General features: G+C 37.3%; 1 protein-coding gene across 1 annotated transcript in view; it reads left to right on the forward strand.

Moving 5' to 3' along the window:
* The window catches only part of LOC124805452, a gene marked incomplete at its 5' end in the record, with an annotated part of 688,368 nt that extends 680,736 nt beyond the window's left edge, over positions 1 to 7,632 (forward strand). The window contains one exon of the mRNA XM_047266014.1: positions 4,257 to 7,632. Within this exon, the coding sequence (XP_047121970.1) occupies positions 4,257 to 4,369 (113 nt within the window). The remainder of the gene's footprint in view (positions 1 to 4,256) is intronic.
* Positions 7,633 to 16,626: the final 8,994 nt, after the last annotated feature.

Here is a 16,626-nt window from a genome sequence, read left to right on the forward strand (position 1 = left end):
CATTCCCTCCAAAAAGTGGTTTTGGTTCTCAGATCTGACACTTCAAACTGCTTTTGTGGCAGAGTGACTGTTTAGCTGAATTTTTGGTTCTGTGTAGCCTTACCGCATCTTTTTCTCACCCTGTGTAGTTCCTATACCCCTATCACTGACTTTTTAATTATCTTTATTGCTTGCTTGTAAGCAATCTATGCTTTTTGGTTTGGGTTTGAAGTTTTGACCACAGGGTACCCTGTCTGTTTGCTGGGCACATTACAGAAACTTCATAGCAGTCAACACTACAGTGTCCCAGAATGGCACTGTATTGGTACATTTTGTGGAACCTGTCTTCATTCATCTTGCATGTAGGGAACTCCAAGGCAATGCCCTTACTGCTGAAAGTCAATACTGGGAATGATTTTCTAACAGAAGTCATCCATCATGGTGGCTGTTGGCATCTGTTGATTGGCAGGAAATTGTTTTGTTACAACCAAGAACCTGGGAGGCATCATGCACATCCAAGTTTAATGATGAAATGCTAGTACATTTTTCAGAGAATTCCATTACAAGCACATGTGTTGTTACACATGCAGTGAAAGTATCATAGAGTAGTGTATGTCGACTGCTCCACCAGAAGCATTTTCTTCTGTATCGTCCAAGATGGGTCCATAGTTTCAGGTAGGTCAACTTTGCTCCATGATTAAAAAAATCCTAACACCTTGATCATATTCTATTTCCAAGTGCAGTTTTCTGTAAATGTCTTGTCTGGCGTTTTAAACAATCATCTCATTGGGCCATATCTCCTAACTCATTAGTTCATTGGATACATTAGCTACCTGTTCCTGCAAATGTTTCACTTGAGCTTTTGGAACATGTGCCCATAGATAGACTTATTTGGTAGAATTAAAGATACCTGTCACATCATTTGAAACATGGCAGATATTTGAAAGTGTACAACAGACTGTGGTATGCTGATGTTATGTGCGCATTGAGGTTGGTAGGCATAAGTTTGAACAGCTTTTGTGAACAGTATAATTGTTGTTATGATCAATATGACTAATTTAAACCTGGTATTTAAATCTTATTTTTGTACTACTGTAGCATAAGATGTAAGTAACTTTAAAGTACTTTAATGTTAGTGGTCATCAGCACCATCATCATCATCATCATCATCATCATCATCATCTTCTTCTTCTTCTTCTTCTTGCACATTTTCCAGCCTCTGGCTGGGTCTGCTAAAAACATAATCCTCTCCATCATTTCCTGTTTTCCCTCCATCTTTCTCTCTCCACTCTGTCTCAGTCGTCTCCCCTCTTCACCATCCATTGCTTCACTCCAGTGACTCATCTATTTCTTGATCTTTCCCTAAGTCTCTTGCCTACTGTTGCCATTCCACAGTCCTGTCGCAGTATCCTGCCAACGCCAATTCTTTTAATGTGTCTATATTGTCTTAATCTTATCTTTTGTATGGCCTCTTGCATGATCCTTTCATTCACTATTTCTCTCGCTCTCTCATTTGTTACTCTATCTGTTCTAGTAAGTCCTATTATGCCTCTTTGAAATTTCATCTCACAAGCCTGTAACCTACTCACCCACTTTTCCTTCATTACCCAAGTTTCTGATGCAAGAATAATATACTAGGTATAAGATTTACTTATTTTTTGGTGATACATCTGTGCTCCAGGCTCTGTATGAAATCATGAACTTGCTTCCACCTTATGTTTATCTCCTGATAATTGCTGCCACTGTCTTCTGTTATACTCCCCAGGTACCTTTAATGTTCCACTTTCTTTAGTACTTGCCCTCAGGTACTCATACCTGTTGCTTTCATATTATCATCTCTTGTTCATGCTGCCACCACTGTTGTTTAATCTATAATGGTGATGAAAAATTGAGGGGGCAGTAAACTCCCTTTGCTTCAGTTAATTTTTCTGTTTAAACAAGCCTGTCTTCTCTCCACCTATTTTTAGACAACTCACACTTCCTTGCTACATTTTCTTTATTATTCTCATACTCAGTCTTGCAGTTTCCCTTTTCTGAACCGTTTCCCAGATCTTGCTCCTTTTACACTATCATACACCTTCTCGACATCCAGGACCACATTTACTAAATTCTCTTGGAGCTGCCATACACTAAAATCTAGATCCACTGTCGACCTTCCTGGTCTAAACCCATACTGTTTCTCTCCTTCCTCTTCCTACTATGGTTTGTACTTTCTTTTTCAGAATCTTCTCAGATACCTTGGCAGCATGGCACATCAAAGTGCACGAGAGCAATATGAAAAGTATAGATTACTACTCGCTACATACCAGAGATGCCCATCAAAAACGACTGCTTGATATTGTTAGCTATTATACTAAGTCCTTCATCAGACGGAGAGAAAATCCACACACATTTATAAATCGCCAACCTGTGTACATTTGTGGGAAAAAGTGTGAACACAAGGGTGTCAAAACAAAAACAATTTAACTAACAGACACGTGCACTGCAGCTTTTAAATAGTGAGTCTTTGATATTCATTGCAAGTTTCCCATTAAATTCATTAGTTTGTTTCACTTCCTCACTTGCATATTTTTTGGATTAAGAGAAGAACAGTGCAACCCGTCTTTTCTCCTGTCAATAAAAACTGTCATTGTAAATGGATAGAGGTGATAATGTTGGCACATTAGACCTTGACACAGAGAAATAGCTTTGGTATCAGTTCACTTATGAATTCTACCATTATATTTTTTTCTTCTCTGTGCATTTTGATTCAGTAATTTAAGTGATGGAAAAGTTAAGTGTGTGTGTGTGTGTGTGTGTGTGTGTGTGTGTGTTGTGTGTGAAAAGCAGGATGCAACATATCTCTAGTTGATAAATTTAGTAAATGTGGCAGAAGTCTTCTGAACAATGAATAGTGTGTAACAAGGGTCAGTATTTAGTAACTTAGGTCTGTGGACACTAAATTAACCTTGCAAATTAGGAAGACAAGGAGCAGAGAAGTGGAAAGCTGCCAAACACAAGGATGGATTTCTCAGTCTTTATGTGAACAATAAGGAGCACAAAAAGAGAAGGAGAAGATTACCATAGAAAAAAATGAGAAACAGATCAACACAATTAAAAACACAAAAGGAAAAAGGAAGTAGCTTGAGAAAGGAAAATGGAAGGAAAACAGTAAATTATGAATGTAAGTGTTTTTAGAGGAGATGCTGGTGTAAATTGCAGTACTTAAGTGCATTCTAAACAGTTTAATGGATATTAATTGAAATATTGTGAGAAATCTCCATAGACAATTTTGATGAATTGGGCTGAGAAATGCAAGTATGTGACGGAGAAAATTTACATTTATAAAGTTTGAATTGTCGGATGGAGAATCCAGTTGACCTGAGGAGCGAAACATACAGTTACACCCATATCATCAACTGCACAATGTCCTACTTGCTGCATACATTGTTCATTTGCACCCATTCCTCCTTATCAAGGACCTGAAAGTGCCACCCCAGTAATCTGTATAAAGAGAAATAACAGTTGCACGGACAGAGGGATATTAACCTGCCTCCCTTTGGATTGGGAGGGGTGGAGGACTCCAGGGTAATGCTTTTTATCTTCCTCATTTTTCCTCCTCATGCCTTTTCTTTTTACCTGCCTGATAAAGAACTCTTATTGCTCAGAATTCATTGTGTACACTTCAATATTGCTCTTCGTCTGATCAATATCCCAAATGCCACCATGCAGAAATCTGCTCATCACAAAAGGAGTACTTGTATGTTACGACATGTCAGTTTATTTTAACTGAAACATCCAAGAACTAAGTGTTTCATTTGATATGACCACAAAACAATTAATTCAAATCATGAAGAACTGAAATTGGTATGTAGTTCCTAGAAGGCCCTAATGCAGAAAGAAACAGATGGCTCGTAAACAGTATTTACTGGGGAAAAGCCATCTAGTACAGCCGATGAGAGCATATAAGGATTGTCTTCTCTCTCTCTCTCTCTCTTTTCTCTCTCTCTCTCTCTCTCTCTCTCTCTCTCTCTCTCTCTCTTTTTTTTTTTTTTTTCTTTTTTTTTTTTTTTTTACCTAGGTATAATCTTTTGCTCTTCTTTCATATTGTGTTAATTATGTTATGGTTAAAAAATATAGAACTCCTCATCAAAACCAACACTTTGGTGTAACAAATAGACCAATAAACTGGGAGTACACTAAATGTCTGAAATACAAAGAAAATCATTATCTGTGTCATATGCTACTAAATTGTGTATTTTCTTTATCTGTTCTAATATATATTTTGTTGTTTACAGTAAAAGCTCTTGCTACTCTGCCATTAAAAACTGAGTCAAGTTTTGATGAAGATGACTTGTCTCCAGTCCAGCCTCTTCCGCTATTTCAACAGCGAGAGAATTATTTCTCTTAGTGGATGATTAACATTCCATACTTTCAACAGATACAGACTATCTTTTTAAGTCTTCCTTAAACTGGCCCCACAAACAACTTGTCTGATACATATTCATTCTTTAGTGGTGGCCTTTTGTGTCGTGTTGTGAAATATACTGGGACATTATTCATAATTTAATCACAAAGAAATACAGTGGACATTCCATGAATATTTAACAAGTGCTTTTAAAGTGTGAATAATAGGTGCCACACTTAAAAATGTATATGTGAGGCCAAAGAAACATAAAGCAAGCAAGTGAGTCAGTGTTTTACTACTGTATAAATCTGGAGGATATTGAATTTCTTCTCCTTACACAAAAGTACAGCTATATATTTCCTTAATGCATTTGTTTTTGTTGTATAGACCTGATATTTTCATTTGTGTTGTGCAATTTGCTGCATAAAACATTACTTTCTTTGATTTTGTTGCCTATTAACAAATCCCAAAATAAAGTGCCAATGATTTTCACTAATGATAAGTATAGGCAACAGCCATGCGTCTGTATGCCTCCAGCAAGTAGCCTAGTCGGCCAGTGACAGTTCCAGAATTATATCTGTATATGGTTTAGAGTGTTAAACAGGGTTGATTTAGAGTGTTAAACAGGGTTTTCATGTAGGGATATAAAAACTGAGAGTTCTGAAAATTTCATGTACTATAGATCTGAGCACATGATGAAGTTCTCACAACAGGCTGTTATGGTACATTAGTTGTATATGATAAAAATGCACTTTTTAGAAATACTTTTCATTTATATTTGCTGTCATAAAATTTACTGACTATGATAGAATTCTAAGTTAATGACAATTGCAATTATTGCTCAGCAGTCGTAGCAATATTCAATAATGTTGTCTTTGCGGTTAATGGCCAGTTTATTCGGAAACTGTAAGAACCAGAAACTACTGAAGGTTAGACGTTAAAAAGACCTACATTTATTGATTGAACTACCAGAGTGGCAGGTGCAACTAACTGTTTTCTGCAGATCATATATTCTTGCTATTCAAGAGTTGTTTAAGAGTGCATCATAGTAATGGCTTGTCAAAAACACTGATTTTCATTACCTAGGCCTCTCACATTGGTCTGAACTGTTTCATGTTAAAACTGTAACAAACCAACCAGTGTCTGACAGCATCTTTCACACCAAAAACAAGTTATGTACTTTCAAAGGTTCTTGCTATTTTTGTTGTGACTTACATCAAACTTTGGTTTCAAATATTATTTCTTTTAAAGTAAAATTCAAAGCCAAGAGCATGTTTGCAAAAGTTTGTATCAAGAAAGGAAAGTGTAGCAGACTTCAGTATTTTGCTCCTCGGGTAAGGTTTCAGTCAGTTAGCTGAATATCTTCTCTCCTTAAATTAATTGTGCTACTTGAAACAAGAAGAGTTATTCTATGTTTGTTAAAAAAAGCCTGCAACAAATTTTTTTTCTTTGTTACCACGTACCAGATTGACATTCATGTCATTCTAGAGGATTAAACTGCAAGTATTGAAATTTTTAGCATTGTCTTGTTTGTGGTCTAATGTTAAGCATCCAAATACAAGATATCCTATAACATTGTTTAGAAATAGAAATTTTTGTGGTACACTATTTGCAACAGTTGTTAACCATTTTCTATGGTAACCTGACTTATTCAAAGGTAAAAGAATGTGAGCAGAAAGTGTGGAATAAAAGTTGAAACAAATGCAGTATTTGTGGGAACCTTTCAAATTACAAAACTAAATTTTGGATGAATTTGAAATAGTATCTGAGAGCTCTATTTCAATTGTTTGTTACATAGTTTTAAATTCAGTCTTTCATTTATATGGAAAAATAAGCATTATCAACAAGAGTGAAAGTCTGATGACAGTTTTGAAATATATAATGTGTATTGTGTGCTTATAAGTAAAGACAATACAGGACATGTGAATATCTTGCCAAACTTTTTAGTATATGCGCCTGCCAGTCTCTGGTAAGTAATGTTTATACATAAGGCTTTGTGAAACCTATGAATGGGGCATTTAACATGCAGGGTATGGCTGGATAGCAATTAAAATTGGCAGAAGAAATTGAAAGATTCAATATAATTATTACTTTTTCATATTCATAAGTTATAACCATAATGAATAATTTCTGTCACATTCATAATTTTCCTACATACATTATTGATGGAAAAGTTGATGAAGGTTTCCAATTTGCATTAAACTGATAGTATGATTATGAAATATATAAATGTATATTTTAGAACCATTACATAGGTCTAAAACAGCCTTATTATAGAAGAAGATTGCTCAATGAATATAATACTTCAACTGTGCTCAGAAATTTGATGAAATTCATAAATGTCTTTGATGAAAATATTGCATATGTACTGTTTGAGCCCAAAGAACAAATGTTCTCTTACTTGTAGGAAGAATTGCTTCAAAAAACTCAACTCCAGTACAGTTTTGACTTTTTAAATATGCATACTTGGTAATTTTCTTAAGCCCTGAAACTGCTTCTCTCATGTAGTTAACAAGTTAGTGTTTTCTTGGTTAAGATTTCCTTTTATTTACCTGTTTATACTCTTCAATCTGCTCAAAATGTACAGCATACTTAATTATTGTACAATAACTTCCATTATATATTTATACATTTATATGCCCAAAGCTTTTAAGAAATGTGTGAAATAAAAATGAGAGTAACTGGGTGGAATGGCATTAGATAATCCTGCAGCACATACTACAGTATTGAAAAAACAGTGCAAATCGTGCGAGCTCACAAAGACCACAGTAACATGGTCAGATTCCTTTCGGCCTATGGTACCGAAGATACTTTTTGTAACTAACTACTATGTTTGTTTAAGTGTTGTATAAATTAATGTACTGTGCATATTACTGTATTTAAATTTTATATTAACTTGTTCATATATAAATAGAAGTAAAATAAATTTGTTAATAATTCCATAACCATATATGAAATGAGGAATACATAGATTTTCTCTTACTGTTTTTAAATTTCCTCTGTATGTGTGCATGTATATGTAAATATAGATATACATATATATTTTTTATAGACTAGACTTTCTGTTTGTGAAATGATTTATGAGCAGTTAAAGCTGACTAATCACTGATACTCTTGTTCTCCAGAATTTTATGCATGAGAGACATTAAAATTGTTAATAAACAAGTCTCAGATAGCCACTGCTGACAGTTACTGTAATTTCCATGTGTTATTGATAGAAAAATGAAATGGAGAGAATATTTTTTCATTAAAATACAAAAATTTTCCACAAGTTTATTTCTTTTAACTTACCTTCCAAAAAGTAACAATTTTCTTATTTTGAAGGACAGATAATGTGTTCAATGGGATGTGTATAGATATTTGAAACTGATCCCTTCCCCTACAGTTCTGCTAAAATAAATAAATACTTTTATGCTATTCAGCTGATGCCACATAATACAGGGTGTGGTGTGGGAACTTCGTTATTTGAAACATGCAGCACACAGTGGCTATTGCTCGTTGTTGCGTGGGTTTCAGCACAACCAAAAGTGCAGTGATTATTATTATTATTATTATTATTATTATTATTATTATTATTCTCATGTCAAAAACATACAGGTATATGTACATACATTTTACACAGTTATGATTAAATTGCTGTTGATCAAAACTTGGCCACTTCCAGTGCATTTTCTGTTGCTCATTGAAGGTTGTCATGCTCATTGAAGCTCGTCATCTGTCCAGGAGATTGGACACAATCAAGACTGAAGCATGTGCCACACTGTTCTTCTCCAGAGTCACACCGAATATCATTTGGATCAGTGTATCCCTATTTTGCCAGGTTAACTTCCACTCCAGATCTCAGTCTATTCAGAGACTTCCAAGTTGTCCATTCGCTGTCATGGCCTGGAGGTAAAGCTTCTCTTTTCCAACCAGAGGGAAGGTAGGTCATAGCCCTCCATAGTTCTAACCTAGCTTTTTAAGCATTGGTTCTAAGTTACTTTGATGTCCTAAGGAAACCCTTGGTTGACTTCAATCATTGCGGATGTGGTTCATGCCCATACAGAGGATGAGTAATTTCCTGTTCCACTGCCATTCTTTCCTTGTTGCAACTATCTCTCTTCAAACAGGTGGTGGTGCTATTCAACTGGAGTGGATTTCAAGCAACCTGTTATAATTCTGGAGGTTTTGTTGAGAGCTACATCCACTTGTCTGGCATGAGTTGAATTATACCAAACAGGACACGCATACTCTGCCATAGAATAGCATAGTGCCATTGCAGAAGTTCAGATTGTTTCAGGTTGACTACCCTGCTGTGATCCAGACAGTTTTCGTAGGAGATTGTTACTGGTGGAGACTTTTGATTTACATTTCATGCAGTGCTTTTTGAAAGTGAGAGATCTGTCAAGTGTCACTCCTAATTATTTTGGAGTCTCTTAGTGTTCCAGTTCAACCCCCGACCATACTATTTTCAACTAGCAAGTGGCCTCCTTGTTTCTAAAATGAAAAGCACACACTTGAGTCTTTGAAGGGTACAGTTTAAGCTGGTTTGTACTGTAGTAACTGGACAGATCTTCAAGGGCATTGTGAGGTTTTTCCTCCACTGATTCAAAAACTGTGCTCTGGGTGGCTAGAGTGAAGTCGTCAGCATATAAGAAGCTCCTTGTGCTTGGGGCTATACGTTGGTCATTCGTCTATGTATTAAACAGAACTGGAGTCAAAACACTTCCTTGCAGGAGGCCATTCTACTGTAGTCTCCATCGACTATGCTGTCCTTGAAAGTTGATGAAGAACCTACGATTCTTCAGAAGGGAGGCGATGAGTCTGGTTAGACCTAAATCTTTGCTCAAATTGTAGACCATAGTAGCTGGTGATTGACCATATCATACGCCACTTATAAGTTGACAAATGCCACTCCTGTCACCTTCTGAGCTTCAAATCCATCTTCTATAAACTATGTGAGATTTAGCAATTGTCCACTACAGCTTTTACCTGGACGAAATCCCGATTGCTGTGGTATAAGTGAGTGGTTAATTGATTCAAAATCAGTCTTTCCCGCAATTTGTAAAGATGACAAAATAGTGCAACTGGCTTAAAATTCTATGGATCATTCCCTTCTTTTCCAGATTTCAGCAAAGCAATCACATGACTCTTCCACCATATCTATGAAATTTGGTTTCTGCATACACAGTTATCGAAAAGTTGGAGAATCCATTTCTTTGTATTTAAGCCGAAGTGTTTGATTTACTCGGTTCGTATATCATCAAAGCCAGCTGATTTGGCATTTTTACTTTGTTTTATAGCCTTCCGTAGTTCTTCCAAGCTGAATGATGATGAAAGGTCATTACTCTCCTCTTGCTCTTCTCTTTGCAATTTCGGTTTTTGTGATTTGTGTGTTGGCTTCCTATTCATCAGTGACTGATGTGCTATTTGATTGGCAGTGATATTACGATGTGTAATGGTTTTAAGTCGGATCATTGTTAGGCATCTTGGAAGTCTCCAAGCTTTATGGCTGTCTCTCTTCAGATCCAAGTTTTCTATATTTTTTATTCACTTATCCCATTTTGTCTCCATTATAGAGGAAACAAGCTTGTTCCCTGCTTCCACAGTTGCTTCACTGAAAGGGTTTTCTTCATATATGTAGTGGTATTTTGCTAGTAGGATGGCTTGGTCTGGAGTAAGCCCAGGGATATAAGATGTTCGACAGCTGTGAGGAACAGACATTCTCGAACATCTCTTTACAGCTGCCGTGAAGGTGTCATAGCATTCAGGTATTGGTTCTATGTAAGATACTTTAATGTCCAGCAATTCTACAAATCTTTCTTGACTAATCAGCCTTCTTAAATTAAACGTTCTCTGAAACAATCCCTTCTGTGGTCTTATAGCAGCAAATAATTGACACATTATTGGTCTATGCTGCGAGTTGGGTATTAGAGAGCAGACAGATTTTACACATTGTTGGCTGGTACTGGTGCTACCAAAAATTAGGCCAGGATTGTAAGCTCACCTCCACCTGCCACTGTAAAAAGTTCCAGGCAGTTCTGCATCATTGATTAAAATCAGGTGACTTGCTTCTTCCCACACTTGAACTGCTGCCCCATTCTCATCTTCATGATCATAGCCCCAAATGGTACTATGGCTGCTGAAATCACCGATCACAATCTGCACATGTGTATTTAGAAAATTGGATGGTTTGTTAACAGTGAATTCAGCACCAGTTGGTTTATAAAGCAATGTAATGGTGCAATTAACTGTTTCTAGAGTAAGAATTTCAATGTTGTTTTCCTCCGTGAATGCTGTTGATAAGATCTGGATATCTGGATGAACAAAGATGGCACTTCTATATTTATCATGTGGTCTTTTGATGGCGAGATGCATTCTGTCTATTTTTGGTCTGCACATGTCACAACTTCTGTCTCCTGTATGCACAGTATATGGCACTGGTGCTGACTGCATAGTTCTCATAGCAGTTCTTCTTTGGCTGTGGTTATGCCTTCTATGTTAATAGATATAATCGTTAACTGTGGCCCTGAAAAGGGCTCAGGTATGTATGTTTCTGGTGTGAAAGGATGAGCCATCAGATTATTCTGAATCTTACACTGACATTGTGATCATGCACTGGGCAAGAGAGGATCATGTGTTTGCCATTCTGGCCTACTTTTTGAATGGACGTTCAGTCATCAGCACTCAGGGTGCATTCAGGAAACAGTTCAACATTGTGCCTGGAGGTCATCTTCCTGATTGTTATGCTGGTAGACACCTTTACGGATACTGGAAGTGTGCAGAAAAAGAAACCAGGACCTTCAAGAATCACCAGAATGCCTGAAAACATTGAGAGGACAAAGATATCAATTTTGAATTCGCCCAAGCAATGTGTACGCAAACATGCAGCTGCTCTTGCAATTTCTGAACGCACAGTGAGACAAATTCTTCATGAAGAGATGAAATTTCATCTGTATAAACTGTCAGTGGTGCACACACTTCATCCATGTCATGCTGTTTCACGAAAAAATGTGTGCAAAGCCTTGATTGGTGAGCTGCCTCATGATGCCTTAGTGTTCTTCAGAGACATTTTCATTTCTCTGGCTGCATGAATAAACAAAATATGTGGTACTGGAGTGGCACAAACCCCCAAGAACTTCATGAGCAGCCTGTGCATACAGAACATGTGACTGTTTGGTGTGCACTATCTAAAGTTGGCATTATTGGCCCATGGTTTTTTGAAGAGAATGATAAGGCAGCAATGGTCACTTCTGAGCATTATGTTTCCAAACTTGAATAAATGGATGTGAGTGATGTCTGGTTCCAACAAGATGGTGCCAGAGCACACAACATCGATGACCATGTTGCACAAACACTTCCCCGATCATCTCATCTCTTTTGAGGGGTCATCTCCAGTGGCCAGCACACACACCAGATTTAGCACCATGCGACTTTTTCTCATGGGGCTATTTCAAATCCATGGTGTATACCAGTCATCCACAGAGCCTGGCTGAACTATGGAACAATATTCGTGTTGCTATTGCCAACACTAACAGAGACATGTTCGAAAAAGTGGACCAAAACTGTAGATGTTCCTCTTTGTAAAGAAAAAAATGAAATTGATGTCTCAATACTTTGTTATTTACAATTATTTTAAATAAGGAAGTTCCCACACCACACCTTGTAGTTAATAATAAATATGTCATCCAGTATGGTGATGGCCAAATCCCAAGAAAGTGGAAAAAGCAGAAAGAACATCATTCATAGTACTAAAATTGACAGTATATCATGTGATTTAAAGAGAGACTGTATTACAGCTTTTGACCGAAAATGCCTTAAACTTCAGTATCAGAATGACAAAAGCATTAAGATTATCTCATAACATAGGAGGATAATAGCTGTAATCAAAAGTTTCATTGTCATTTCTTAGGATATTATGTAGTTTGAAATCTTAGACAAGTACAGTAAAGTACAGAGACAGACACAAAGTGTACAAAATTCACATACATGATAAAGCAATAAAAATTCCCAGTTTCTTCCTTCATGTTGGATTGGAGCTTGTTGAGTATCTTCTCTCCTGAGCACATTACCACATTCTGAACCCTAGACAAGGCGACAACAAAATTATTTTTGTGTCTTGTATTGGGACTGCATAAATCAAAGTTCAGATGAAACTGATTTTTTAACTATCAGCAAAAAAATATTAAGTAATAAGTGTTTTGAGAAGAGAATGTAATAAGGCCAACATCATTAAGAATGCTTATGCAACATGTACAATTACATTCTTTAGACAATATTCTTACCACTCAACTTTATTTGCTTTATATGTACTTCCCAAGAAGATAATTCCACAAGACAACAGTGAGTGAAAGTCTGCTAAATAAGACCACACCTTGTCTTTTGGTCAACACAATGATAGTTGCTTCTAAGAACAAAACTCACTGAAATCAGCTTGTTTAGCTTATCTGTCTGTTGAATCAATTTTAACTTGTTATCAAAATAGACAACAAGGAATTTTTCATAGTGTGCTTCATTAACACCTGTTTCTGGTGCTAACAGGTAATTATTACTTGTTTGAAATTCTTTAATACAAGCTTTTCTGATGTTAACTGTTGTTGTCGTTGTTGTGGTCTTCAGTCGTGAGACTGGTTTGATGCAGCTCTCCATGCTACTCTATCCTGTGCAAGCTTCTTCATCTCCCAGTACCTACTGCAACCTACATCCTTCTGAATCTGCTTAGTGTATTCACCTCTTGGTCTCCCTCTACGATTTTTACCCTCCACGCTGCCCTCCAATACTAAACTGGTGATCCCTTGATGCCTCAGAACATGTCCTACCAACCGATCCCTTCTTCTAGCCAAGTTGTGCCACAAACTTCTCTTCTCCCCATTCCTATTCAATACTTCCTCATTAGTTATGTGATCTACCCATCTAATCTTCAGCATTCTTCTGTAGCACCACATTTCGAAAGCTTCTATTCTCTTCTTGTCCAAACTATTTCTCGTCCATGTTTCACTTCCATACATGGCTACACTCCATACAAATACTTTCAGAAACGACTTCCTGACACGTAAACCTATACTCAATGTTAACAAATTTCTCTTCTTCAGAAATGCTTTCCTTGCCATTGCCAGTCTACGTTTTATATCCTCTCTACTTCGACCATCATCAGTTATTTTGCTTCCCAAATAGCAGAACTCCTTTACTACTTTAAGTGTCTCATTTCCTATTCTAATTCCCTTAGCATCACCCGACTTAATTCGACTACATTCCATTATTCTTGTTTTGCTTTTGTTAATGTTCATCTTATATCCTCCTTTCAAGACACTATCCATTCCGTTCAACTGCTCTTCCAAGTCCTTTGCTGTCTCTGACTGAATTACAATGTCATCGGTGAACCTTAAACTTTTTATTTCTTCTCCATGGATTTTAATACCTACTCTGAATTTTTTTTTTTTTTTGTTTCCTTTACTGCTTGCTCAATATACAGATTGAACAACATCGGAGAGAGGCTACAATGCTGTCTCACTCCCTTCCTAACCACTGCTTCCCTTTGATGTCCCTCGACTCTTATAACTGCCATCTGGTTTCTGTACAAATTGTAAATAGCTTTTAGCTCCCTGTATTTTACCCCTGCCACCATCAGAATTTGAAAGAGAGTATTCCAGTCAACATTGTCAAAAAGCTTTCTCTAAGTCTACAAATGCTAGGAACGTAGGTTTGCCCTTCCTTAATCTAGCTTCTAAGATAAGTCGTAGGGTCAGTATTGCCTCACGTGTTCCAATATTTCTACGGAATCCAAACTGATCTTCCCCGAGGTTGGCTTCTACTAGTTTTTCCATTCATCTGTAAAGTTCCCTTCTTTGCTTAGAACTGGGTTTCCATCTGAGCTCTTGATATTCATACAAGTGGCTCTCATTTCTCCAAAGGTCTCTTTAATTTTCCTGTACGCAGTATCTATCTTACCCCTAGTGAGATAAGCCTCTACATCCTTACATTTGTCCTCTAGCCATCCCTGCTTAGCCATTTTGCACTTCCTGTCGATCTGATTTTTGAGACGTTTGTATTCCTTTTTGCCTGCTTCATTTACTGCATTTTTATATTTTCTCCTTTCATCAATTAAATTCAATATTTCCTCTGTTACCCAAGGATTTCTACTAGCCCTTGTCTTTTTACCTATTTGATCCTCTGCTGCCTTCACTATTTCATCCCTCAAAGTTACCCATTCTTCTTCTACTGTATTTCTTTCCCCCATTCTTGTCAATTGTTCCCTTATGCTCTCCCTGAAACTCTGTACAACCTCTGGTTTAGTCAGTTTATCCAGGTCCCATCTCCTTAAATTCCCACCTTTTTGCAGTTTCTTCAGTTTTAATCTACAGTTCATAACCAACAGATTGTGGTCTGCCCCTGGAAATGTCTTACAATTTAAAACCTGGTTCATAAATCTCTGTCTTACCATTATATAATCTATCTGAAACCTGTCAGTATCTCCAGGCTTCTTCCAAGTATACAGCCTTCTTTTATGATTCTTGAACCAAGTGTTAGCTATGATCAGGTTGTGCTCTGTGCAAAATTCTACCAGGCGGCTTCCTCTTTCATTTCTTACCCCCAACCCATATTCATCTACTACATTTCCTTCTCTCCCTTTTCCTACTGACGAATTCCAGTCACCCATGACTATTAAATTTTCATCTCCCTTCACTGTCTGAATAATTTCTTTTATTTCATCATATATTTCTTCAATTTCTACGTCATCTGCAGAGCTAGTTGGCATATAAACTTGTACTACTGTGGTAGGCGTGGGCTTCATATCTATCTTGACCACAATGATGCATTCACTATGCTGTTTGTAGTAGCTTACCCGCATTCCTATTTTCCTATTCATTATTAAACCTACTCCTGCATTACCCCTATTTGATTTTGTGTTTATAACCCTGTAGTCACCTGACCAGAAGTCTTGTTCCTCCTGCCACCGAACTTCACTAATTCCCACTATATCTAACTTTAACCTATCCATTTCCATTTTTAAATTTTCTAACCTACCTGCCCAATTAAGGGATCTGACATTCCATGCTCCAATCCGTAGAACGCCAGTTTTCTTTCTCCTGATAACGACATCCTCTCGAGTAGTCCCCGCCTGGAGATCCGAATGGGGGACTATTTTACCTCTGGAATTTTTTACCCAAGAGGACGCCATCATCATTTAACCATACAGTAAAGCTGCATGCCCTCGGGAAAAATTACGGCCCAGCTGTTCGCAGTACCAGCACAGCAAGGCCGTTTTGGTTAGTGTTACAAGGCCAGATCAGTCAATCTTCCAGACTGTTGCCCCTGCAACTACTGAAAAGGCTGCTGCCCCTCTTCAGGAACCACATGTTTGTCTGGCCTCTCAACAGATACCCCTCCATTGTGGTTGCACCTACGGTACGGCTATCTGTATCGCTGTGGCACGCAAGCCTCCCCACCACCAGCAAGGTCCATGGTTCATGAGAGTATGTTAACTGTTAGCTTGAACTATTTGTAGGCCTGTTCAGGTATCATCTGAGTTGTATCTGCTATAGCTGAATTTGGACCTGTGATTAGTCTGCTTGTGTCATCAGTGAACATTACAGTTTTGAACTGCCTATTTAAAGTCACTAGAAGATCATGTGTTAGGTTAGACACAAAAGTGGGCCCAGTACTGATCTTTGTGGCACTCCACATGTTGTTTTCCTCCATTCTGAGAGTAATTTAATCCCTGTGAAACAATCTGTTAATGAAACTTGCTGCTTTCCATTTTGAAGGTACAGATCCATCCTTGTAAGAAGGATGCCACTGATGTCATAACTCTTATGTTTGCCAAGTAGAATTTTGTGATGCACACAGTCTGAAATGAACTCCTGCTGAAATATACCAAAAGAATGCCTAAGTGTTTGTGTAATGAAACTGCATCTTGAAGGAGCCAAGACACTATGAACTGTTTAATCACATAAAACAATTAAAACCTCTTACTACAAATGAAACACAACATTCGAAGATTGCATACAGTTCTGATTGACCATTGATATTTACGGGAGCTGATACAAATAAACCATTTGTCTGAAGTACCAACTTATATCTATTTAGAGCCAGTATACTGAAAGGCAAATATAGAACTCACAGAAAGAAGGAACCTTATTTGGTTAAGGCAGGATTTTGATAAAACAATATCACTACAGACAGCATGTCTGTTTTTCTGTATGTCTGCACATCTGGTACAAACTTACAGTGTCTTACTGATCTCCAACTAGTAGTCAGCAGTTAGTGGCTCATGAATCAGT

The sequence above is a fragment of the Schistocerca piceifrons genome, chromosome 7, assembly GCF_021461385.2.
Source record: "Schistocerca piceifrons isolate TAMUIC-IGC-003096 chromosome 7, iqSchPice1.1, whole genome shotgun sequence".
Classification (NCBI taxonomy): Eukaryota; Metazoa; Arthropoda; class Insecta; order Orthoptera; family Acrididae; genus Schistocerca; species Schistocerca piceifrons.